This window comes from Saccopteryx leptura, chromosome 8, assembly GCF_036850995.1.
Source record: "Saccopteryx leptura isolate mSacLep1 chromosome 8, mSacLep1_pri_phased_curated, whole genome shotgun sequence".
Taxonomy (NCBI): domain Eukaryota; kingdom Metazoa; phylum Chordata; class Mammalia; order Chiroptera; family Emballonuridae; genus Saccopteryx; species Saccopteryx leptura.
In genome coordinates, this window is record NC_089510.1 from 75023481 (window position 1) to 75050693 (window position 27213).

The 27213-nt window shown below is 41.1% G+C and overlaps 1 protein-coding gene across 2 annotated transcripts; it reads right to left on the reverse strand.

Annotated features, from left to right (window-relative positions):
* Nucleotides 1-27206, reverse strand: LOC136379463 (NADH dehydrogenase [ubiquinone] 1 beta subcomplex subunit 5, mitochondrial). Of its 2 annotated transcripts, XM_066346854.1 has the most exons (6): nucleotides 27006-27205; nucleotides 11275-11363; nucleotides 9348-9414; nucleotides 7669-7730; nucleotides 5858-5964; nucleotides 1-315 (listed from the first exon to the last, which is right to left on the reverse strand). In XM_066346854.1, the coding sequence occupies exons 1-6, from the start codon at nucleotides 27127-27129 to the stop codon at nucleotides 195-197; spliced, it is 570 nt and encodes a 189-aa protein (XP_066202951.1). In that variant the 5' UTR covers nucleotides 27130-27205; the 3' UTR covers nucleotides 1-194. The 2 variants fall into 2 exon arrangements, with proteins under 2 accessions (XP_066202951.1, XP_066202952.1); XM_066346855.1 differs by lacking the exon at nucleotides 5858-5964 and having other exon boundaries at nucleotides 27006-27206.
* Nucleotides 27207-27213: the final 7 nt, after the last annotated feature.

The window sequence follows — 27213 nt, forward strand, 5'->3', positions numbered from 1 at the left end:
TTTAAATATCTTACAATTTTTATTAATTATACCTCACAAAGCTAAAAAAAATTAAATCATACACATAAAAGGCTTAGTCTGAACCAACATTGAGAAACAGCAATGGAAGAGGATCTTTTATTCATCACTCTGAGCAAAAATACAGAATATATTAATACTTTATTTTCCCATAAAGAGAATATAGTAATAAAAAGTCAGTTATCAGGACTTATTTTCGGAGAATGATCGATGAGCTCCTTATCAATGGTTGGATACTGAAACCAGGGACCATCGCCTCTGGTGCGCATTAATCTCCGTACTTCCAGCTCCTTTAACCTGCAACAAATGTAGCAATGCTGTGATTCTGCCATTCTCAAATACATATTTAATGAGTTACCACCATAGAAAACAACCCCTGGAGAGTCTTTTGCTTTATGTAAACTATAATGAACCTCTACGGATCTATGCATATGCATAAAAATGATATATACCTATAACCAAAATTTAGGACTTATTTTTTACTTTAATTATCTTGCTTATATAATTAGCCAACAAATATTGTTTTTAATGACCAAAACATTACTTGAATTGATAACGAGCTCCCTCCTACTTTCCCTGCTCTGTGTCTGGCCAGATGATGTTCACCTGAATAGTGCTAACGTAGTCCCCGACTTGAACGCCTGTTCACACTGTGCCACATGCTCTGCCTCCTTCTAGGGAATAAGAACTGGAGATGCCTCCTTGGGGGAGCTTACATCCCCTTTACACTGGCTGTCTATCACCATCAGCACAGAAAACCTCTCGAGAGCAGGAATGGTATCTTTATCACCAGCCACCAGCACCACACTGAGCCTGCTCAACATCACACAGACAATGTTTGTAAAGAAAACAAAAAGGATCGAGAAAAACAACCTGCAACTCTAAGATCTACTTATTTATCATCCTTCTTCACAAACTGATTGATTTCTTTTCTATAGAGATGCTCTCCTCTTATACAGCCACGCCTCTGTACAAACTGTCACACAGCCCTGAAACAGTCCCTTGTTAGCACACCTTCTCCTTCACACTTTTCATATGACTAAACATTCATCACATCTAAATAATTCACTTTATTAATTTTAACCAGCTCACTCACCTTATCTAGGAGAGATTATATACTGTTGTGGTTGTTTATCTAAGAGAGCATATTTACCTTTTACTTAGGATTAAATATTATCCTTTTTCTTTTCTACTTTTTAGAATATAATTATCCAAAACCCAAACAATTAAAATATTCATAAAAGAGAACTAGTTATTAAATAAGTTATCATTAAATCATATAATGGACTACTGTGCACCAGAGGAAAATCTATATATAGTAACACAGGAGATATACTGTTAGGTTAAAAAAGCAAGGTAGGCCCTGGCAAGTTGGCTCAGTGGTAGAGCGTCAGCCTGGCGTGCGGGAGTCCCGGGTTCGATTCCCGGCCAGGGCACACAGGAGAACTGCCCATCTGCTTCTCCACCCCTCCCCCTCTCCTTCCTCTCTGTCTCTCTCTTCCCCTCCTGCAGCTGAGGCTCCATTGGAGCAAAGTTGGCTCGGGCGCTGAGGATGGCTCCATGTCCTCTGCCTCAGGCGCTAGAATGGCTCTGGTTACAACAGAGCGATGCCCCAGATGGGCAGAGCATCACCCCCTGGTGGGCGTGCCGGGTGGATCCCGGTCGGGTGCATGCGTGAGTCTGTCTGACTGCCTCCCCGTTTCCAACTTCAGAAAAATACAAAATATATATATATCTGTGGGGGAGTCAATTACAGAAGGCAGTTCCTTTCTATTTTATAACTTTCTTTATGCTTCAGTTTTTAAAATACCTAAATACTATATATACTTTTTTTTATTTTTTGTGACAGAGAGAGAGAGACAGACAGACAGACAGATAGGAAAGGAGAGAGATGAAAAGCATCAACTCTTCATTGCGGCTCCTTAGTTGTTCATTGCTTTCTCATATGTACCTTGATGGGGGGGGAGCTACAGCAGAGCGAGTGACCCTTGCTCAAGGCAGTGACCTTTGGTCTCAAGCCAGCAAGCATGAGGTCATGTCTATGATCCCAAGCTCAAGTCAGCGACCCCACACTCAAGTTGGTGAGCCCGCACTGAAGTCAGCGACCCTGGGGTTTCGAACCTGGATCCCCTGTGTCCCAGTCTCACGGTCTAGTCACGGCGCCACTGCCTGGTCAAGCCTAAATATATACTTTATAAAACTGTAGGTACTCCCCACTGTACACTCACACGGGCATCTTTTTTGGGGGGCAGAAATCAGGGGTTTTTGTTTTTACTTTCTTCAATTTTCAAACTGCTTAGGATCTCTTTATTTCTAAGGAATTCTGGGATCTGGTCTTCTAACTGGAACTCAAAAGTTATGTCTGAACTGACCAGGCAGTGGTGCAGTGGATAGAGCGTCAGCCTGGGATGCTGAGGGCCTATTTTCGAAACCCCGAGGTCGCTGCTTGAGTGTGGGATCACAGACATGACCCCATGGTTGCTGGCTTGAACCCAAGGTCACTGGATCAGCTGGAGCCCCCAAGCCAACGCACATATGAGAAACAATCAATGAACTAAGGAGCCGCAACTACAAGTTGATGCTTTTCATCTCTTTCCCTTCCTGTCTGTCTCTCTCTCACTTAAAAATAAAGGTATACGTTTTAAGTTCAATGTTGCTTGGTATGAGCCATATTGTTGTGCCATGCTCTTAAATACTTAATGACAGTTCCATATGGTAACTCTATATACATACAATTATATATCTAGAAAACAAACCAATCATATGTTCTTTTAATCATTTAAATAGTTTTCAATAAATAGCAATTTTTATAAATTCTAAAGATTAAAGCAGAATGAACAGAAAGCAGACAGATGGCAGTGGCCGAGAGCAGGGAGGGACTCACCAGAAGGGCGGGGAAAGCGGCTCACTAGATCAGAATGACCCAGGTAGAGGCGTTTACACAGCTACATACTTATACCAAAAACCCACTGAACTTAACAGTACATTTGATTACATGTAAACTTCATTCTAAACACCAAAATAAATCTCATACAGCATCAAATTTAAAAGTAGCAAAAGAAAACATTAGTAACCACTTAAAAAAATAAATTTGACTTATATATTTACTTATTTAATTATTATTAGAGATTTATGCATAACACAAAATCCCAGAAACTAAAGAAAAAGATGATAAACCTGACAATAATGAAATGAGTAAAAAAAAAAAAAGGAGTAAATACATATAAAGTAATTAAAGCAATGTTACATAGCAATGTTCAAAATATATTAACTACTACTAACTTTTGTTATCTGAAACAAAAACACTTCTTTTTTTTTTTTAGCAATAGAAACAGAGAGACAGGGACAGGGACAGACAGACAGGAAGGGAGAGAGACGAGAAAGAAGCATCAATTCTTCGTTGTAGCTCCTTAGTTGTTCATTCATTGCTTTCTCATATGTGCCTTGATTGGGGGGCTCTACAGAGCGAGTGACCCCTTACTCAAACCCGTGACATTGGGCTCAAGCCAGAGACCTTGGGCTTCTAGCCAGTGACCATGGGGTCCTGTCTATGATCCCATGCTCGTGCCAGCAACCCCCCGCTCAAGCTGGATGAGCCCATGCTCAAGCCAGTGACCTTGGGGTTTTGAACCTGGGTCCTCTGTGTCCCAGTCTGATTCTCTATCTACTGTGCCACCACCTGGTCAAGCCAAAAACACTTCTATGTTGCAAAACATTCTACACTGTCAAAAAACAAATGACAAGCCAGGAAAACATATTTGCAAGAAAAACAAAAATTAATTTATTTAATGCACAGATGAGTAGGAAAATGGGCAATTTAGAGAAAAAGAAATACAACCAATTGATATATGAAAAAATACTCAACTGTACAAAAAATAATAAATTGAGTGACTCTGGCCAGTTGGCTCAGTGGTAGAGTGTTGGCCTGGCGTGTTGAAGTCCCAGGTTCGATTCCTGGCCAGGGCACACAGGACAAGCGCCCATCTGCTTCTCCACCCCTCCCCCTCTCCTTCCTCTCTGTCTCTCTCTTCCCCTCCCGCAGCCAAGGCTCCATTGGAGCAAAGTTGGCCCAGGCCTCTGCCTCAGATGCAAGAATGGATCTGGTTGCAACAGAGCAACGCCCCAGATGGGCAGAGCATCGCCCCCTAGTGGGCATGCCGGGTGAATTCCTGTCTGGCACGTCAGACTCTGTTTCTCTGCCTCCCCGGGCTTCTCACTTCAGAAAAATTAAAATTAAAAAAATATTTAAAAAAATACAAAATTGAAATGAGATAACATTCTTCAACTATCTCATTAGCAAAAACATTTAGGTTTGATAAATTCCATTACTGCAAAAAGGTATGAAGACACAGAAACTATCATGGACTGGTAACAGAAAACACAACCGCACAACTGTTTGGAGGAGTTCAGCTATACACATCTAAAACTGAAATATACAACATCTGGTTTATCAGTACCACTGCTAAGAACTTATATTCCAGATACACCGAATAAATATGCAAAAATATGCATAAGATGAGATAATATACTATAGGCACTTTGTAGAATACAAAAAAATTTGGAAAACACGTACTGACAATGGGAGACTGATTAAAAAATAAGGCACATTCATGAAAATATATGGAGCAGGCATTAAAGAGAATAAGGTATATACTATTACAGAAAGATCACCAAGATATATATATTTAAGTGAAGTGAAGACAAGGTGCAGAAGAATTCCACTGTGTTAAAATTTTTTTTTTCTGTATTTTTCTGAAGCTGCAAACGGGGAGGCAGTCAGACAGACTCCCGCATGCGCCCGACCAGGATCCATCCGGCACGCCCACCAGGGGGCAATGCTCTGCCCCTCCCGGGCGTCGCTCTGTTGCAACCAGAGCCATTCTAGCACCTGAGGCAGAGGCCAAGGAGCCATCCTCAGCGCCCGGGCCATCTTTGCTCCAACGGAGCCTTGGCTGCGGTAGGGGAAGAGAGAGATAGAGAGGAACGAGAGGGGGAGGGGTGGAGAAGCATATGGGCGCTTCTCCTGTGTGCCCTGGCCAGGAATCAAACCCGGGACTCTTGCACGCCAGGCTGATGCTCTACCATTGAGCCAACTGGCCAGGGCCTGTGTTAAAATATTTTTAAATGATACATAAAAAAAATATATATATATATATATATTTTTTAAATATATATTTTTAATGCATAAAATTTTTTCTAGGAACATATATAAGAAATCAGTAAACAGTAGTCACCACTAAGGATGGACTGGGTACAAGAGGAAAAGAAACTGGGGGAGGGGAAGAGGGAGGAGAGGACTGATTTGTTTTGTTTTTTTTTTTGAGAAAGAGAGAGAGAAAGAAAGGAAGGGAGAGGGAGAGAAAGGCAGGAAGGGAGAGAGATAAGCATCAACTCATCATTGCAGCAGCTTAGTTGTTCATTGACTGTTTTCTCATCAGTGCCTTAAATGGGGAGTTCCAGCTGAGCCAGTGACCCTTTGTTCAAGCCAGTGACTTTGGGCTCAAGCCAGTGAACTCTGGGCTCAGGACAGCAATGTCATGATTTTGAACCTGTGTCCCAGGCTGACGCTCTACCCACTGCACTCCTGCCTGGTCAGGACTGCCTTGTTCTGAAAAGAGTAGAGTATTTTTTTAAAAGAATTCTTTTTAATCTGATAGACATTATGTCCTAATTGTTTCCTAGTCTCCAGCTCATAGTTTCGATTAAACAGGCTAATTCTCACCCATCTTCATTCTTTTACATAGAGCAGCCTATAGTGTTGAAACAGTTTTATTAAATTTTTTCTTATGGTTGGAATATAGTAAGGATTTTCTTCCCTCCTCTCTCACCCCCTTCTTACCGTAAGTCAGCCTTTTCAGCTTCAATTTGAAGGATAGCCATTGTTCGTTCATAATTCTTTTCAGGACTATCATAGAAATTTCGGGCAATCCATCTCGATATAGGATGCTACAAGAGAAAATTTGTGTAAAATTAAGTTTCTGAACAATATTTTGCTTTTCCACTTTACTACTCTTTAAAATGATAATCTCAGGTAAACCAATAACACTTACTATGTGTCAACTACTTTATGCATATTTTAAATAATTTTAATCTATTAGGTAGATACCATTTTTGTCCCCATTATACAGATGAACAGATTGCACAAAGTGATACGGTCACTAAGCGGCAGCACCTGGATTCACAGCAGGTTTGACTCCAAAGCCTGTGCTGAGTACCCAAAGAGGCAGAGTTAGGAGCCAAACCCAGAGTTTGGTGATCCAAAAAAAGTGGAGCTCTTTCTACTGGTTAGGATAGATAAACTAATTGTATGGCTTATATTAAGATTTAATAATGAGGTACTTCTTCCTAAAACATAATTCATTCAGATATAATATGATAGGATATTCTAATAAGGCCACTCACTACCACACTGGTAAAGACAAGCAGCAGAATTAATTCTGGGGTTTCAGCAGCAGTGACAGTGACTAACTAGCAGTGCAGGCTCTGGAGCCGAGATTGCCTAGGTTCAAACATGGGCCATATCTCTTGGGCAGGTCACAATCTCTTTTTTTTTTTACAGAGACAGAGAGAGAGTGATAGACAGGGACAGACAGACAGACAGGAACGAAGAGATGAGAAGCATCAATCATTAGTTTTTCGTTGTGCATTGCGACACCTTAGTTGTTCATTGATTGCTTTCTCACATGTGCCTTGACCGTGGGCTTTCAGCAGACCGAGTAACCCCTTGCTCGAGCCAGCGACCTTGGGTCCAAGCTGGTGAGCCTTTGCTCAAACCAGATGAGCCCGCGCTCAAGCTGGTGACCTCGGAGTCTCAAACCTGGGTCCTCGGCATCCCAGTCCAACGCTCTATCCACTGCGCCACCACCTGGTCAGGCCACAATCTCTTTTAAGTCTCAAACTTTTTCACCTCTAAAGTGAGGATAATAGTACCTTTTACATGGAAAGACATATTTGCAGAGCACCATAGTGCCTGCTACATATACATAGTAGGTGTTCAATAAATGAGCTAATAGTACTATTGCTAAAATCCTTTCTATGGCATTAAACATGGGATACACCAGGGGTAGTCAACCTTTTTATACCTACTGCCCATTTTTGTATTTCTGTTAGTAATAAAATTTTCTAACCGCCCACCAGTTCCACAGTAATGGTGATTTATAAAGTAGGGAAGTAACTTTACTTTATAAAATTTATAAAGCAGAGTTAAAGCATATAATAATAATTACTTACCAAGTACTTTATGTTGGATTTTCGCTAAGTTTGGCAAAATAATTCTTTATAAAACAACTTACTATAGTTAAATCTATCTTTTTATTTATACTTTGGTTGCTCCACTACTGCCCACCATGAAAGCTGGAACACCCACTAGTGGGCAGTAGGGACCAAGTTGACTACCACGGGGATACACTGTGACTGTTACTCTGCTAGTTGGAGAACACAATGGAATAATCCTTCAAAAAACCATAAAGCTTAATATAAAAACAATGCAAAAAATTACCAAAAAGTTATGTGTAAAAAAGTGAGCACAAAATGAATTCATCTCAAATATATCGATATTAAAAACTGAATATAAACCTGTATCTTAATTGCTAAATTAAACATTAACCAGTGCACAGAAAAGACATTTCACAGAAAGTAACTTATACCAACCTTGAAATATTCCCAATGTTCTGGGATATAGCCGTCTGGAATTTCTGCTAGCTCAGCCTCACCTGATAAGAGAAAATAGTGATGTTCAACTTCAGGATCAGGAATGTATATATAATATTGTCTTCATTAAGTAAGAAACCAACTTCTTGTAGTTTTTAAAGGGCCTTTTATTTTATCAATATCAACAACAATATCTTCTTTTTTTTTAAGCAAGAGACAGATAGGAAGGGAGAGAGATGAGAAGCATCAACTCATAGTTGTGGCACTTTGGTTCTTCATTGATTGCTTTCTCATCTGTGCCTTGATTGGGGGGCTCCATCTGAGCCAGTGACCCCTTGTTCAAACTGTTGACCATGGGCTCAAGCCAGTGACCTCAGGTTTTGAACCTGGGTTCTCAGCATCCCAGGTTGACGCTCTATCCACTGCACTACCACCTGGTCCAGTATAATATCTAATATTTTAAATTCACTTCAATCCTGTTGAAAACTTATTCATTAGCTATATTTAGATGTTTTCCATACATAAGGCACTGTTGTAGGATTATAGAAGAGTTTCTCATTCTGTTTTTGTTTAGTATAACAAGATATAACAACAGACATTATTCCCTCTGGTTTTCCCTATACCAACTAGAGAAAACATTTTAGGGTTCAAGATGTTAGAATTACTTTGAGCAGAATTTCCCAGAAAAATTTACTGTCACTCACAGTTCTACTCTTTTTTAGATGATGATAGTACGTGTCTGAACTGGAAAAAGCACTGCCACGCCTCAGCCTCCCTCACACCTGTCTCTTTCCACTGTCAGTATTCTGTCTTGTGAAAGCTCTTTCCACTGTCAGTATTCTGTCTTGTGAAAACCTGGTTTGGGAAATGAGGAGGAAGACAGGCTTTCTGACGTCTTTTATGTGGCTGCTACAGAACTGATGGCCTAAAGCTTTTGGAAGAAAACCAAGATGATTAAAGCATTTATCACTGCACCCTGGTCAGGTAGCTTAGCTGGTTAGAGCATCATCCTGATATGCCAAGGTTGCAGGTTCGATCCCTGGTCGGGACATATATAAGAATCAACCAATGAGTGCATATATGAGTAGAACAACAACAACAACAAAATCCGTGTTTCTCTCTCTCTCAAATAAATTGTTTAAAAATTTAGAAAAGCCTGACCAGGTGGTGGCGCAGTGGATAGAGCGTCGGACTGGGATGCGGAAGGACCCAGGTTCGAGACCCCGAGGTCGCCAGCTTGAGCGCGGGCTCACCTGGCTTGAACAGAGAGCTCACCAGCTTGGACCCAAGGTCGCTGGCTCCAGCAGGGGGTTACTTGGTCTGCTGAAGGCCCACGGTCAAGGCACATGTGAGAAAGCAATCAATGAACAACTAAGAAGTCGCAACACGCAACGAGAAACTAATGATTGATGCTTCTCATCTCTCTCCGTTCCTGTCTGTCTGTTCCTGTCTATCTCTGCCTCTGTTAAAAAAAAAAAAATTAAAAATAAAATAAAATAAAATAAAAATTTAGAAAAATATCATTGTATACTCTTATGGATTAATATTTATTTTAAGATAAATTCCCATGCTCTTATTTAATTATTTAAAGAGCTTTTCTTTATCCATAATTTCTTTTTTTTAGTTAATGTACATAGGTTTTTTAAATTGACCAACTTGGTTAGGAGGGAGGGACTTACCAATAAATACATTCACCAGAGTTATGCCAATTACTACCGGAAGCCCAGTCAACAAAATGTAGAATTTCTGTTAAAATTAAAAAAAAATTTTCACATAACCATTTCCTAACTCTCTTTCCCCACCCTCAAACTGTACTTATTACATGTTTATTTATAATTCTTACAAAATAAATTTGAATATTGGAGACATAGTATCAAATTATTTATTTCTGTGATTTGTTTTTGCTCTAGTTTAAGATGCCTATATTTAATACCAAAAATGAAAAAAAAAAGGGTTAATTGTGTAAGTATAATACAATATATACTTAATGTATATTGTATTATATATCTATTTACAAAATAGCTAATTACAATATAAAATATCTAAATACAAAATTAAATATTTACAATGTAATGAAAGTTAGAAATTTTTATATTAAGAAGTATAAACAGAATTGTACACCTGAAACGTAGATAACTTTATTAGCCAATGTCACCCCAGTAAATTCAATACAAAAGAAAAGAAAAAGAAGAATATACAGTGGTACCTTGAGATACGAACAGACCAACATATGAATTTTTATTTATTTATTTTTATTATTATTTTTTTTTAAGATACGAGCTGCGACTCAGTCTGTATTTTTGTTTGAGATACAAGCGAAATTCCGAGATATGAGTCGTGATTCGGGAAGCTGCCACTAGTTGGCATGTTGGCGCACGGGTCCAGTATCGGCAGTTTGATATACGAGTTGACTGACTTACGAGCTCGGTTACAGAACGAATTAAATTCGTATCTCAAGGTACCACTGTAAAAGCATCAGAGTGATATCAACCACTGTATAAAGTCCAAGTCAGTCATGATAAGAAAAGTGAGAACTGAGCCAAGGCGATGGCCCAGGCCGACAGAGCAAGAGGAGGTAGGGGACAGCACACGCCCAGTGGAGGCTCACAGCTTTAGGAACAGCGGCAGAGTGTAGACACCCTTCTATCTTCTAAGCCCCTACTTTTCAGTATAAAATCCTGAGTTAATAAGCAGAGTCAGTAACCTACTTTACTCTCTGAATCAATGTTCTCAAATAAGAGAGAAATAAAAATATCATATCTCAGAATACTGACATACCTTATTTAAAGAAATACTTCAATTAGTTCTTTGGTATTTTATTTTATTTTATTTTTTTGTATTTTTCTGAAGCTGGAAACGGGGAGAGACAGTCAGACAGACTCCCGCATGCGCCCGACCGGGATCCACCCGGCATGCCCACCAGGGGGCGCTGTTCTGCCCATCTGGGGCATCGCTCTGTTGCAACCAGAGCTATTCTAGCGCCTGAGGCAGAGGCCATAGAGCCATCCCCAGCGTCCGGCCAACTTTGCTCCAATGGAGCCTTGGCTGCAGGAGGGGAAGAGAGAGACAGAGAGGAAGGAGAGGGGAAGGGGTAGAGAAGCAGATGGGCACTTCTCCTGTGTGCCCTGGCCGGGAATTGAACCCGGGATTCCTGCACGCCAGGCCGACGCTCTACCACTGAGCCAACCGGCCAGGGCCAGTTCTTTGGTATTTTAAAGACTAGTTTAATGATACAAATAATTATCCCCAAATAAATCTGTTTTCAAAGGTCTACAGTTTATAGGTTTGTTTATTTATTTATTTACTTAAGTCAGGAACACAGATTATTTTTCAAAACTCCATAATCTTAAGAAAGGAATAGCCTTTTTTTTTTTTTTACCTCCAATAAGCATAAAAACCTTTTTTTTTTTTTTAAAGAAAGAAAGGTTAACTTTAAAAGAAACCCAGGAACAAATCAGACCTTACTACTCTTCTCAATACCTTCTGAGAAAAGAAATGTAAATTTATAAAATAAAGTCTTTTACAAAATGAAAGATGTCTTCTAAACAGGCCACAGTGTTTTTCCTATTTATATGGAGTTTAGTTCCAACAAAACCTTTAACTCACCAGTAACTTCAGAAAACGCTTGTCGTAGAATCCAGATGGTTTGATCACAAACAGTCTTTTCCCATGGTCTCCACTGTGTCGCACAGGAGCTGGAAACATTAAAATACCGTTTTATATAGGTTTCCTTTCGGTATACTATTATTTCCTGAGATAAAGTCAGATTATAAGAAAATATATATGAATAAATGTTTGATACTAATTAAGGTTAAAAATGCATGCCTCTTTATTTAAGTATTACAGGCAGAGCAGATAGGGTATCATTAAACAGATTGATGTACTGTTCTACACTATAGCTTTCCTTATTTTTATTAAATGTTAAAGAAATATCTAAATAATTGTTTGCATTTGTTTAACTAGCAGGCAGGAAGGTCAGAAACCCTTGATGGGCTATTTTGTTTACTCTCTGCAATAAATATCTTCTAATCTACAAAAGAAATAAATTTAAATGATGGCATTCCATATGAGGCAAACAACACTAGAACTAGCTATAAAATAAATGGAAAGATATTTATTTATTTAACATATATCAACAGGAATTTGAACTTGTTAAAAAAGAAAACTCTACATATCTTGATAAAATCTCTTTGTAAGCCATTCCTCATTACCAATATCCTCTGCTTCAAATCCTCCCCATAGCCTGACCTGCGGTGGCGCAGTGGATAAAGCGTCAACCTGGAATGCTGACGTCACCAGTTCAAACCCTGAGGCTTGCCTGGTCAAGGCACATACAGGAAGCAAATACAAGTTGATGCTTCCAGATTCTTCCATCTCTTTCTTTCTCTCTCTCACTCCCTCCTCTCTCTCAAAATCAATAAATAAAATCTAATTATTTTATTTATTTATTTATTCATTTTAGAGAAGAGAGTCAGAGAGAAAGAGAGAAGGGGGAAGGAGCAGGAAGCATCAACTCCCATATGTGCCTTGACCAGGCAAGCCCAGGGTTTTGAACCGGCGACCTCAGCATTCCAGGTCAATGCTTGATCCACTGCACCACCAGAGGTCAGGCAATAAATAAAATCAAAAAAAAAAAAAAAAAAAAAAAGAAGAAGAATTTAAGACCCCCCCCCCCCATGGCTCAGCAGTAAAGCATGGGCCTGGCATGTGGAAGTCCCAGGTTCAATTCCCAGGCAGGGCACACAGGAGAAGAGTCCCTGGTGGGCATGCCGGGTGGATCCCAGTCAAGTGCATGCGGGAGTCTCTCTGCCATCCTGCTTCTCACTTCAGAAAAATACATCAAAAGTAAATAAAAATAAAAAAATTCCTCCCCTAGATGGTATTTAACCTTGTTGGAGATAAAGTGATGCAAAATTTCACTCCAGGGTCTTCCTTCTACATTCTTTCCTTCTCTGGAAGTCTGGAAACATCATATAGGCACTCTAAGCCCTTTCTTCCAGAAGCAGATAAGGCTCTGTTACTGATAAACTGAGGGTTACTCTATCAGGTGTCCCCAAACTATGGCCCGAGCATGCGGCCCCCTGAGACCATTTATCCAGCCCCCTGCCGCACTTCTGGAAGAGGCACCTCTTTCTTTGGTGGTCAATGAGAGGAGCACTGTATGTGGCGGCCCTCCAACAGTCTGAGAGACAGTGTGAACTGGCTCCCTGTGTAAAAAGTTTGGGGACCCCTGCTACATTCTGTATCCTTGTTCAAGGTTAAGTGTTTGGAACACCCTCCCCTCTATTGGAATCTGTTCTTTAGGTGAAAATGACATTTTATCCTCCAAGAAACCAATGATCTCCCAATCAGATGAGACCTTTCTTACCTTTGAATTGTTGTATAGTCTAGGGAGGTATATAATTGCTTTCACTCCACCAATGAAATATAAATGTCTTAAAGGCAAAACTGTTCTTTTAATTTTGGTATAACCTGTAGCAGTTTGCAATGAATTTAGGAGGATTACTCACAAAAGAATTAGAAGCTGGCATGAATTTATTAAGCACAGTTCATACCACTAAGGCTTTTAAAATAACAAGGTAAGAGAATTTGCATTTAAGTATGCATTTCAGCAAATCGCTTGAAAGATGGAATTTTTTGTGAACTAGATGGAAAAAAAATGGGCTGGGTAACAGTGTAAGTTCCTACTATGTGTAGTGTAGATCTTATGCTAGGCCTACGGTCTAGGAACATAGAGCCTACTGGATGAAAGAGACACTAAATAAAGACGAACAAAGTTACAAATCTATAAAAACAACAGAAGAAACAGGATTCAGTATCAGAAAAGAACAGACCCAGAAGTAAAGTTCCTATTTACAGAGGATGTTCTGTGTCCGGGGTGGGGGTGGGGTGGTGGGGTGGTGGGGATGGGGTGTGTGTGTGTGTGTGTGTGTGTGTGTGTGTGTGTGTGAAGGAAAGGACATTATAAGCTGAGACAAAAAGCAAGTTAAATCAAGTTAAGTGAATTTGAATGGGTAATTCAAATTTTGACTGATTATACCCAAAAGTAGTGATTACTTAACGTGGTGCCAAGGTTGTCTCCACAGCCCCACAGGGTTAGGGTTTCTCTGAATGGCCTACAGCAGTGGTCCCCAACCCCCGAGCCGCGGATCGGTACTGGTCTGTGGGCCATTTGATACCAGTCCACAGAGAAAGAATAAATAACTTACATTATTTCCATTTTATTTATATTTAAGTCTGAACGATGTTTTATTTTTAAAAAATGACAAGATTCCCTCTGTTACATCCGTCTAAGACTCACTCTTGACGCTTGTCTCGTAAGTTCGACAATTATATTTAAAAATACCACAGTTTTGCCTGACCTGTGGTGGCGCAGTGGATAAAACGTCAACCTGGAAATGCGGAGGTCGCCGGTTCAAAACCCTGGGCTTGCCTGGTCAAGGCACATATGGGAGTCGATGCTTCCAGCTCCTCCCCCCTGTCTCTCTCTCCTCTCTGTCTCTCTCTCTCCCTCTCTCTCTCCTCTCTAAAATAAATAAATAAATAAATAAATAAAAAAAAAAAACCCACAGTTTTTACGCCGGTCGCATAATTTTATTTTGTTCATTTATCCGTCCCACCCTAAAGGCCGGTCCATGAAAATATTTTCTGACATTAAACCGGTCCGTGGCCCAAAAAAGGTTGGGGACCACTAGCCTACATAACGGTGTTCCTGACGAGACACAAAACTACTGCTATAAGAGTGGAGGCTACACTGATGATGAAATGGGGTCCCCCAAAAGTCTTCACATGAATTTACAAAAGGTTGATTCTAAAATGATTAAATGTAAGTGGAAAGTCCTTCATGGACACTGTCCCCGCCCCTCCAAAAAAAAAGTTTAATGGGTTACAAACCTAAAATAATAGTCACTGGCATGTGATTACCAAGAAAAAAACCAAGGTAATTTGACCTTTTTAAAATTTTTACTCTTAGAGAGTGAGACAGGAATGGGGGAGAGATGAGAAGCATCAACTGTAGTTGCCCTGGAGCGTGACCCCAGTTTATGCAACGGGAAGAAAAACCACCTGGAAACTGACAATTTGGAACTGAAAGAACTGAGGCTGATTGCTTTCAAAAAAAGATGGTAGCCAGAGACCAGAGGCGAGTCTTTAAAGAGCTGAAGGGCTGTCCCATGACCAAAGGCATGCACTATTCTACGTGAGTTGAAGGGAAGAACTAGAATCAACGTGGTAAGCGCTTAACAAAAGGAAGACGTTTCTAACAATTTCAGCGGTTGAAAATAAAACTGGACTCGCCTGCCTTGTGGTTGCAGAGTGGATTAGTGCTGTCCTGGGATGCCGAGGTCGCTGGATCAAAGCCAGGCCCAGTCAAGGCACAGACCAGAAGCAACTGTGAGTGATGCTTCTTGCTCATCCCCCTGCCTTTCTCTCTCTCTCAAAAAATCAATAAATAAAATCTTCAAAAATAAAAATAAAGAAAATAAAAGAAAACTGGACCAACTCTCAACTCTCCATTCATTATTCAAGTACCAATAATGGGCTGTAACAATAATTAGCATACGGGGCTGGCCTAGAGCAGTGTTTTTCAGTCACCAGGACCAGTGCAGGTTCAGAAAAAGTTAACCACCCTGATGTTGTATAAAGATTATAAAACTAATGATTTTTTAAAAGATTTATTTTATTTATTTATTTTATTTTATTTTTCTGTATTTTTCTGAAGCTGGAAACGGGGAGAGACAGTCAGACAGACTCCCGCATGCGCCCGACCGGGATCCACCCGGCACGCCCACCAGGGGCAAAGCTCTGCCCATCAGGGGGCGATGCTCTGCCCCTCTGGGGCGTTGCTCTGCCGCAACCAGAGCCACTCTAGTGCCTGGGGCAGAGGCGAAGGAGCCATCCCCAGTGCCCGGGCCATCCCCGGTCCAATGGAGCCTTGGCTGCGGGAGGGGAAGAGAGAGACAGAGAGGAAGGAGGGGAGGGGGGTGGAGAAGCAAATGGGTGCTTCTCCTATGTGCCCTGGCCGGGAATCGAACCCGGGTCCCCCGCACGCCAGGCCGACGCTCTACCGCTGAGCCAACCGGCCAGGGCCTATTTTATTTATTTTTAACACTTTATTAGAGGGGAGAAAGAGAAGGGGGAGGATCGGAAAGCGTCAAGCCCCTTATGTGCCTTGACCAGGCAAGCCCAGGGCTTTGAACTGGTGACTTCAGCATTCCATGTCGACACTGTGGACTGTACCACCACAGGTAATGCCTCGTTCTAAGGTTCTTTTCCTCAAATAATCTGAATATAACCAGAATAAAACCAACTCATCAATCTCAATGGTTTCCTTCCAATGCTAAGAACTCCTTTTAAACTTATTTTCCCTTTGTCTGGAAGCTTTACCCCAGGCTTTTTTGTGTGTGTTTGTGACAGAGACAGAGAGAGGGGCAGATAGGGACAGAAAGGAAGGGAGAGGGATGAGAAGCATCAATTCTTCATTGTAGCATCTTAGTTGTTCATTGATTGATTTCTCATATGTGCCTTGATAGGGGGGTGGAGCTCAAGCTGGCAACCTAGGGGTTTCGAATCTGGGTCCTCCACGTCCTGGTCCAACCCTCTATCCACTGCGCCACCACCTGGTCAGGCTCCCCAGGCTTTCTGAATGGACATCTCCACAAATCCTCCAAGGCTAAGATCAAATGTCAACTATTCTAAAGGGTCTTCTCTAGCTACATTATCCAAAGCTGGCCTCCCACTTACTCCCATTATCTATTACCTGATTACAGGCATAACTCCTCTCATTGTGCTCTTGTACTTCACCAGTGTTGCATGTTTTAAAAACAGAAGGCAGGACCCAGTGAAAAGACCACTACCTGCTTTACTGGACTGAGATACTCATGCTACTGCAGTGGTCTGGAACGGAACCTGCTGTACCTGTGAGGTATGCCTATATTTCTTTTAGAACAAGGAGCACTAAGCTTAATTATTTTCTTAAAGTCCATCTGGTCAGGAACTCTCCTATTTGGTACTGTATCTCCAGTACCCTTGGTTTCCACCAGATACTAGTCACTCTATAAATATTGTTGAATTTACATTTCTTAAGTAAATTAAATGCTGGTAGGAGATCTTACCTTAGTCCCTGAAAGTAAATCTACTCAGAAGAGACAGTATACTTCTAACTTCCGCTTTCAATTAGACAAACACCATGTACAGGTATACCACCCAGAGGAAAAGATATAAAAATTAAACCTGATGGGGTTTTAAGGACAACTGATTATGAACTGTAATAGATATGGAAAATGGGAGACTAGTCTAGCTGCATTCTAGCAATATTAATGCAGCTATTAATGTGAACTGCTTGCTTTTTTACACATAATTATCCTACTGTTAAACAACAATTATTCATAATATTAAATGTGCTAGAAAACTCACTACTATGGACAGTTCTAAAGTATATTTCAGAGAACAAAACTCTTTCCAAATATTCTAAGCCTTCACGACTTGTTTATGTATTAGTGTTGTGCTTACTATCTAAAAATCTTAGGTTGAACGTTGTTTACACACAAGTGACTGCCAGGATTTGTGTAACTCAGACCCTCCTCCCAAGAAAACAGGCATCTTCACCTGACCAGGCGGTGGCGCAGTGGATGGAGCGTCGGACTGGAATGTGGAGGACCCAGGTTTGAGACCCCAAGGTCGCCAGCTTGAGAGCGAGCTCATCTGGCTTTAGCAAAAAGCCCACTAGCTTGGACTCAAGGTCGCTGGCTCGAGCAAGGGGTTACTCATTCTGCTGAAGGCCCGCGGTCAAGGCACGTGTGAGAAAGCGATCAATGAACTAAGGTGTCGCAATGAAAAACTGATGATTGATGCTTCTCATCTCTCTCCATTCCTATCTATTCCTCTCTCTGACTCTCTCTGTCCCTGGAAAAAAAAAAGGCATCTTCTACCACTTTATAAAGCCTGGAATTTCTCAAATATTCATTAATTATGTGCAACTAGTTTATTTTTTATATTTTTATTTTCTGAAGTGAGAAGCGGGGAGGCAGAGAAACAGACTCCCCTATGTGCCTGACTGGGATCCACCCGGCATGCCCACTAAGGGGTGATGCTCTGCTCATCTGGGCTGTTGCTCCATTGCAACTGGAGCCATTCTAGTGCCTAAGGGGTAGGCCACGGAGCCATCCTCAGTGCCCGGGGCCAACTTTGCTCCAGTGCAGCCTTGGTTGTGGGGAGGGGAAGAGAGAGATGGAGAGGAAGTAGAGGGGGAGGGGTAGAGAAGCAGATGAGTACCTCTCCTTGTGTGCCCCGACCTGGAATCAAACCAGGAATATAATATACATGCTGGCCGATGCTCTACCACTGAGTCACCGGCCAGGGCACAACTAGGTTTTAATAACAATATTTTTAAATGCAAATGACTTTTAGAATAGTTATGTTTTTGACAATTGTGGTCTTTGTGAAAATCAAATAAGATACTATAAAATATTTTTGTGTTTCCAAGACAACAATAAAAAACATCATTTTTGCCTGACCTGTGGAAGCACAGTGGCTAAGGCATCAGCCTGGTTTGAAACCCTGGGCTGGGCTTGTCCAGTCAAAGCACATAGGAGAGGCAACTACCGCAAGTTGATGCTTCCCGCTCCTTCCCTCCCCCTTTCTCTCTCTCCTCTCACTAATCAATAAATAAAACCTTAAAAAAGAAAAAAAAATGGCCCTTTTCTTTCCCTCAGTCTCAAGACTGTTCCCAGTTAATGGCACCACCAACTCAATTAGCTAGGCTAAAAGTCTCGGTCACCTTCCTTGCACCCACCCTCATTCATCAGTTGTCAAGACCTCATGATTTTAAGACTCATACTTTCCATTTCTCTCAATGCTCTCTTTACCTCAATGGCTTAACTAATGAAACATCCTCTAGTGTAGTAAGGTACCAAAAAGCTGAAAAATTAATATGAGAAAGCAATCAATGAACAACTAAGGTGTAGCAACGAAAAACTGATGATTGATGCTTCTCATCTCTCTCTGTTTCTGTCTGTCCCTGTCTATCCCTCTCTCTGTCTCTGAAAAAGAAAAAAAAAATGTAAGGGACGTGGCCTGCGTGCACCTAAACAGCCACTAGGGGGAAATCTTCCATCGTCTATGAAGCTTTGTCTTTGTCAGAAAATTTAATTGAAATGAAACATGCTCACTATTTATGTAAAGTCTTTGTTTAATGTCTAAATGTGTGTTTTTAAGGCCTGGTTTGAGTTTTTGTGTTAAAAATTAGATGTTTCTGACTAAAAAGCAATCTTAAATGGCGAATTGTTTATTCTCTTTGTTCTTGGATACAAACTTTAGCATCAGGGCGCTCTGTCAGACTTCTCCCCTGAAGAAATTATTCTCTTCTGTTGGCTCCTTCCCCTGGTCTTGTGTAATAATGAATACCTATTTAGTCAAACACCCTTTATTCTGGGTGCTAGTTAATTATCTGTCTTATCTTTCTTGCTTTCATTACTGCACTAATTTCTGGATTTTCCTGAAGTAGTTTTAATTTTGTAATTGGTAGCCTTAGCTATTAAATATGGGAGGAGGGGCCAGTTCACAAAAGACTGAGAAAATAAAACAAGTGAGGATTGTAGTAAGATACTAAAAAGATGACAAATTAATATTGATATTCTAGGAGGAAAGGTCAGGCTTTCCTGTCCCGTCCTTCCTGTGGGGAGGGGAGGGAGAAGAATGTAGAAGTTTCTGGCTTGCAAGAACGAGTTATTTAGTTTTAAATCTAAAATAAAGGTTAACCTGTAATACACCATATCAATAAAACAAAGAACAAAAACCACATGATCTTATCAATAGACGCAGAAAAGGCATTCGATAAAATATCACAATTTTATGTTTAAGACTCTCAACAAAATGGGTATAGAAGGAAAATATCTCAACATGATAAAGGCCATATATGATAAACCATCAGCTAACATCATATTAAATGGCACTAAACTGAAGGCTTTCCCCCTTAAATCAGGAACAAGACAGGGTTGTCCACTCTCTCCACTCTTATTTAATGTGGTACTAGAGGTTCTAGCCAGAGCAATCAGACAAGACAAAGAAATAAAAGGCATCCATATCGGAAAAGAAGTAGTAAAGGTATCACTTTTTGCAGATGATATGATCCTATACATCGAAAACCCCAAAGAATCCACAAAAAGACTACTAGAAACAACAAGCCAATACAGTAAGGTCGCAGGATACAAAATTAACATACAGAAGTCAATAGCCTTTCTATATGCCAACAATGAAACAACTGAGAACAAACTCAAAAAATAATCTCCTTCACAATTGCAACAACAACAAAAAAATAATGTACCTAGGAATAAACATAACAAAGAATGTAAAGGACTTATATAATGAAAACTACAAACCATTGTTAAGGGAAATCGAAAAAGATATAATGAGATGGAAGAATATTCCTTGTTCTTGGTTAGGAAGAATAAATATAATCAAGATGACCATATTACCCAAAGTAATATACAAATTTAATGCAATTCCCATCAAAATTCCAATGACATTTTTTAAAGAAATGGAGCAAAATATCATCAGATTTATATGGAACTATAAAAAACCCTGAATAGCCAAAGCAATCCTAAAGAAAAAGAATGAAGCTGGGGGCATTACAATACCTGACTTCAAACTATATTATAGGGCCATGACAATCAAAACAGCATGGTATTGGCAGAAAAATAGACACTCAGACCAATGGAACAGAAAAGAAAGCCCAGAAATAAAACCACATATATATAGTCAAATAATTTTTGATAAAGGGGCCAACAACACACAACGGGTGTTGGGAAAACTGGAAAGCCACATGCAAAAGAATGAAACTGGACTACAGTTTGTCCCCTTGTACTAAAATTAACTCAAAATGGATCAAAGATCTAAACATAGACCTGGGTTTTAAAGAGCATTTTATGAATTTGACTCCAAAGGCAAGAGAAGTGAAGGCAAAAATTAATGAATGGGACTATATCAGACTAAGAAGTTTTTGCTCAGCAAGAGAAACTGATAACAAAATAAACAGCCAGACAACTAAATGGGAAATGATATTTTCAAACAACTGCTCAGATAAGGGCCTAATATCCAAAATATACAAAGAACTCATAAAACTCAACAACAAACAAACAAACAATCCAATAAAAAAATGGGAAGAGGACATGAACAGACACTTCTCCCAGGAAGAAACACAAATGGCCAACGGATATATGAAAAGATGCTCATCTTCTTTAGTTATTAGAGAAATGCAAATCAAAACTGCAATGAGATACCACCTCACACCTGTTAGATTAGCTATTATTAACAAGACAGGTAATAGCAAATGTTGGAGAGGCTGTGGAGAAAAAGGAACCCTCATTCACTGTTGGTGGGAATGTAAAGTAGTACAACCATTATGGAAGAAAGTATGGTGGTTCCTCAAAAAACTGAAAATAGAACTACCTTATGAACCAGCAATCCCTCTACTAGGTATATACCCCCAAAACTCAGAAACATTGATACGTAAAGACACATGCAGCCCCATGTTCATTGCAGCATTGTTCACAGTGGCCAGGACATGGAAACAACCAAAAAGCCTGTCAATAGATGACTGGATAAAGAAGATATGGCACATATACACTATGGAATACTACTCAGCCATAAGAAATGATGACATCGGATCATTTACAGCAAAATGGTGGGATCTTGATAACATTATACGAAGTGAAATAAGTAAAGCAGAAAAAACCAGGAACTGCATTATTCCATACGTAGGTGGGATATAAAAGCAAGACTAAGAGACATTGATAAGAGTGTGGTGGTTACAGGGGGTGGGGGGAGAGGGAGAGGGAAAAGGGGAGGGGGAGGGGCACAAAGAAAACTAGATAGAAGGTGACAGAGGACAATCTGACTTTGGGTGATAGGAATGCAACATAATTGAATGACAAGATAACCTGGACATGTTTTCTTTGAATATATGTACCCTGATTTATTGATGTCACCCCATTAAAAAAATAAAATTATAAAAAAATAAAAAAATAAAATAAAGGTTAACCAAGAAACTTCTCTTTCAATAGGAGACAGAATTTACATGCCACCATGCATTGATTGTAGTTCCTCCCCTTTCCTGGAATCTTGAGAGTAAAACACCTCTAGGCTAGTGAGGGAAGATGAACCTTAAAAGATTTCTAAACATCTTTTTTTTTTTTTTGTATTTTTCTGAAGCTGGAAATGGGGAGGCAGTCAGACTCCTGCATACGCCCGACAGGGATCCACCCGGCACGCCCACCAGGGGGCGATGCTCTGCCCATCTGGGGCGACACTCTGTCGCGACCAGAGCCACTCTAGCGCCTGAGGCAGAGGCCAAGGAGCCACCCCAGCGCCCAGGCCATCTTTTGCTCCAATGGAGCCTCGGCTGCGGGAGGGGAAGAGAGAGACAGAGAGGAAGGAGAGGGGGAGGGGTGGAGAAGCAAATGAGCACCTCTCCTGTGTGCCCTGGTCAGGAATCAAACCCGGGACTTCCGCACACCAGGCCGATGCTCTACCACTGAGCCAACCGGCCAGGGCCAAGATTTCTAAACATCTTTGATTGTGTTACCTTGAAAGTCTTAATGTTTCTGTGTATCCCCTAGCTTGTGCCATGATGTCATGCTCTCCCCCGCCTGTGTGTGATCAAGGGTATGTAAACAGCCCCTGAAATATTTTGGGGGCACATGATTTGGGCTTCCAGACTGCCCCATGTCAGCTATATGCGGCCGGCATATTTAATAAATCTCCTCCTTTAATAAAACTCTTCAAAATTCATCTGGACCTGGTGTCTCTACATAAACCCGCAGATTTGAGATACGGTACTTTACAACACTAGAAACCATCCAATTCAGAAGCATTTTCTGAAAATACATGACTGATGACTTTTTTTGCTAAAACTCTCTGCTGCCTAAAAAATAGTTAAGATACTTTGGGTTTGTATTCATTCCCACCCCTCACCGATTTGGTCCCAACTTCCCTTTAAAAAAATTTATATTTTTAAATTACCATCTACATTCAATACCATTCCACATTAATTTCAGATGTACAGCACAGTGACCAGAAAATAGTGTACTTTATGAGTGGTCCTCCAGTGCTTCAAGCACCCACCCACCTGGCCTTGTACATACTTATTACAATATTATTGACTATATTCCCTATGCTGTAATCCACATTTCTGTGACTATTCTCCAACTTCCCTTATTTTAGCTTTCTCTTTCAACAGCTACATATCCCAAGAGCCCCATATTGAGATACATCAGAAAACACATCCTTTTCTGCCTGTAATTGTACCTGTTAAAACTACCCCCAGTGAAAATGCTCCATCTTCCTCACCACTTTGATTATAATTTTAATACTATTCTGTTTTTTAAAACCAAAATATGCACACTAAAAAAAAAAAGACTAAAAAAGAAAATCACTAAAACAATATGTGCACATCAGTATTCAACATTAAAGTTCACTGCAGCTACGGGGAGAACTTCAGCTCATTTCTTGAATCCCTTGCTATTTGGCATTTAATTAATTAATTAGAGAAAATACTTTAATTTGCTTGTTTTCTGAGTGGGTTTTTTTTTAAGGTGTTATTTACTGATTTTACAGAGGTGGGGATTAGTGAGAATTATCAACTCATAGTTGCTTCACTTTAGTTGTTTGTTGGTTGTTAGTCCTATGTGCCTTGACTGGGCAAGCCAAGCGTTCAAAACTGGTGACCTTAGCATTCCAGGTTGACGCTCTAACCACTGCGCAACCACAGGCTAGGCCTGAGAATGATTTTCACTGAGGGTAAATACAGATAAAGACAGTACCAGATGTTTAAGAAATATGTAGCCACAGGGCCCTGTAAAAGACTAATGCTAGATACTGTAGATTTTCCCCACAACCACTTTATATGGTAGGTTAAAATTCTCATCCTCTTTCTCTCTCCAGTTCTTTTTTTTTGTTTGTCTGTTTTTTGTTTTACAGAGACAGAGAGAGAGTCAGAGAGGGATAGACAGGGACAGACAGACAGGAACGGAGAGAGATGAGAAGCATCAATCATTAGTTTTTTGCTGGGCATTGCAACACCTTAGTTGTCCAATGATTGCTTTCTCATATGTGCCTTGACTGCGGGCCTTCAGCAGACTGAGTAACCCCTTGCTCGAGCCAGCGACCTTGGGCTCAAGCTGGTGACCTTGGGGTCTCGAACCTGGGTCCTCTGCATCCCAGTCCGATGCTCTATCCACTGCGCCACTGCCTGGTCAGGCTCTCCAGTTCTTATGGTAAGAAAAAAGCTCAGTTCAAAATGGGATTTCTAGAAATATACAAAATTATTCAGAAATATATTTCAAGGTTCTAAATACTCATCAATAGGAAAGATAAATGTTTTATTTTATTTCCCTTTCCTGTCAACAGAGCAAGCACACTTGTAGTAGACATCCTCTTTTTTAGAGATGAAAAAATGTTCCAAGATATTAATTGCCTTCCAGGTAGCTTCCCAGATGTGATGACTCAAGGTCACATAGCTACTGAACTGTGGAGCCAGAATTTGAACCTAGGCAATCTAACTCCAGGGGAAACAATAGAAGACAAGGTCCTCTACTCTGGGAACTCACTTTCATCTAGGGGCAGACAGAAATGTTAGGTTTAGGTTCAGAGCTCCTTTACATCCAGAGCCTCTTTAAAACTCAAATTCCGCCTGACCAGGCGGTGGCGCAGTGGATAGAGTGTCAGACTGGGATGCAGAGGACCCAGGTTCAAGACCCTGAGGTCTCCAGCTTGAGCACAGGCTCATCTGGTTTGAGCGCAGGCTCAACTGGTTTGAGCAAAAGCTCACCAGCTTGGACCCAAGGTCGCTGGCTGGAGCAAGGGGTTACTCCGTCTGCTGAAGGCCCGTGGTCAAGGCACATATGAGAAAGCAATCAATGAACAAATAAGGTCTGGCAATGAAAAACTGATGATTGATGCTTCTCATCTCTCTCCGGTCCTGTCTGTCTGTCCCTGTCTATCCCTCTCTCTGACTCTCTCTCTGTCCCTGTGTTAAAAAACAAAACAAAACAAAAAAATTCAAATTCCCATCATCCAAATTCCCAGTAGGGCTCAAAACAGAACATTCTCATTCCCTACTGTGAGGTTGTAGTTAATTTGCTTGCTACTCTCTCTCTCTCTCTCTCTTAGTGGCTTCTTGGCCTTTACTTTGAAATGTAGCAAAAAGTTTACCTTTGCAGGAATGTCAGGGAAAGCTTATGTTGGGAGGGACCTGACAATTAGGGGAGTTTAAATCACAATAGTTGTTTGTCAAAGCCTAACCACAGGCCCAAAGTCACCAGGTCCCAGTTGTTCCTGGGAGATTCCTGACCTCTTGGCTGTCTTGAAGATTTACCAAGGACACCAGAAAGGACCATGCTGATTAGGCCTGTGCTGCATCAGAAAGAACTTGTGTTTCTGCAGCTGAATCCCCCTCCTCCTGCTCATCCTCAAACCAATGACCAAGGCCACAAACCCTGATATGTTAATCTGAGTATGTCCAGGTGCACCCAACCCCATGCCAGCAAATACCTGCAGCAACCACTATATCTAATGCTCCGTCCTGCAGCTGGGGACTGACATCCTTGCTGGTCTCAGCCCACTTGCACCCAGGCACTTTTAAAATAAATTTTCCTTTTGGAACACACTAGCCTCATGTTTTCGGTTCGGATCGCAGTTTCTGCCTTTCAATAAATAATATAACAGATTAAAACCTTTCATTGCAGTGACAGACAAGGATTCACATGCAAAATACCTTTGAAAGCAGGTACACATCTAAAATACAGTACCCCTTAGTATTGGTATTACATCTTTTCCTGCTCCCCGGGGAAAGGGCTCAGATTGCCTGTAATGATCCTTCCAGAATTCCATGCGCCGGACTGGGATCTACCTGCCATGCCCACTAGGGGGCGATGCTCTGCCCATAGGGGTCGCTGCTCCATTGCAACCGGTGCCATTCTAGCGCCTGAGGCCGAGGCCATGGAGCCATCCTCAGCACCAGGGCCAACCTTGCTACAATGGAGCCTTGGCTGCGGGAGGGGAAGAGAGAGACAGAGAGAAAGGAGAGGGGGAAGGGTGGAGAAGCAAATGGTCACTTCTCCTGTGTGCCCTGGCCGGGAATTGAACCTGGAACATCCACAAGCCAGACTGATGCTCTACCACTGAGCCAACTGGCCAGAGCCTAAAAGGGGGGTGGGTTTATTTTTTTACCTCCAGCTAGGCATGGTGAAATACTATCCTAGCGAGTAGTTAAAGTGGAGGAAATTTGTATTCAGAAATGGCTTACAAAGGGGCTTTATAAAGGAATGTTAGCAAAGTACACTGCTCACAAAAATTAGGGGATATTTTATAGCTTCATGTTCATTTTGAAATATCCCCTAATTTTTGTGAGCTGTATAGTTCTGTAAAAGGTTCAAATTCCTGCTGGAAATGTGTCAAATACTTTCCGTCATTTCCAGCAAGGCCCTATGCATAATGCCTCACCACGAACCTCTCCTCCTGTCCGCACATGACCGAGCATCAGTGGGCACCTCACAACATAACTTCCCATTCTGTGGGATCAGAACCTAATTCTGAGGAAAGTACAAACAGCCTGGTGCCCGAAAGACATGGGGTCTCAGTTCTGTGCCTTTCTGACCTCAGCTTCACCCGCAAATGAGCACCAACTGGGATGGATCAATGGTAAAGTATTGTACAAGTGATCATTAATAAGGTGACCAATCGTCCTCCTATAGGAAGGACAGTCCTTCTTTTGTAAGTTCTGTCCTCCCTCGAAAAGTGTCCTCCTACATGTCCTCCTTTTTCATGCTGGAAAACTAATCTGTAAATGTCCGTATTCGATGGATGCAGAGTTGATCCACTGCGTGTGATGTGACATATTTGTATCTAATTCCATTGCGTGTGATGTGACATATTTGTATCTAAATGAGTACTTTTTCTTACAATTATTACTAAAGTTAATAGGCATGTAAGCATAATTACAATATAAAATATTACAAATGTTTTTATTATGCATTTGTCATATTATAGTGTATATTGTTGTAATGAATAAAACGCTTATTTATGATAGTTTTCTTCATTTTATTCTTGTCCTCCTTTTCATTGTAAAAAAGTTGGTCCCTTATAATAATTTAAACGCGACCGATCTGACTACTTCAGGAAAACACAGTCTCCTCGTGGAGCACATCCTGCATCCCTCCTCTGGAACACAACCCCGCCAAAGCTCCCAACTCGCTCGGGGCCCCACCAAGGTCACCGGGAAGAGTCCTCTAGCTCTCACCCCGCTCCCCCTGGGAGCGCTTTGTCCCGAAGCCAGCACCCACCGGATGTCTTCGGAAAGCCACGCGTGAGAAACCCGCCGAATCCAAGTCGAGGGCCAAGGCAGCGGCCAGTCAGAGCGACCACTGCCGCGACCGACGACCGCCGCAGTAAACTCATAGCCGCCATGGCTACTAAGGGCAAAAGAAAGAACCGGGGAGGGCAACGGGAGCCGAGAGAGCCAATCTTCCTTTGAGGGCAAAGACGGAAGGC

What these genes read in the sequence shown, in the direction of transcription:
- LOC136379463 (XM_066346854.1), bottom strand. Translation starts at nt 27,129, where the DNA reads ATGGCGGCTATGAGTTTACTGCGGCGGTCGTCGGTCGCGGCAGTGGTC. An exon ending in TCTGGTGAATGTATTTATTG is followed by an intron (nt 7,731 to 9,347) that starts GTAAGTCCCTCC and finishes TTCTCTTATCAG; the next exon opens with GTGAGGCTGAGCTAGCAGAA. An exon ending in GCTGAAAAGGCTGACTTACG is followed by an intron (nt 316 to 5,857) that starts GTAAGAAGGGGG and finishes CATTTGTTGCAG; the next exon opens with GTTAAAGGAGCTGGAAGTAC.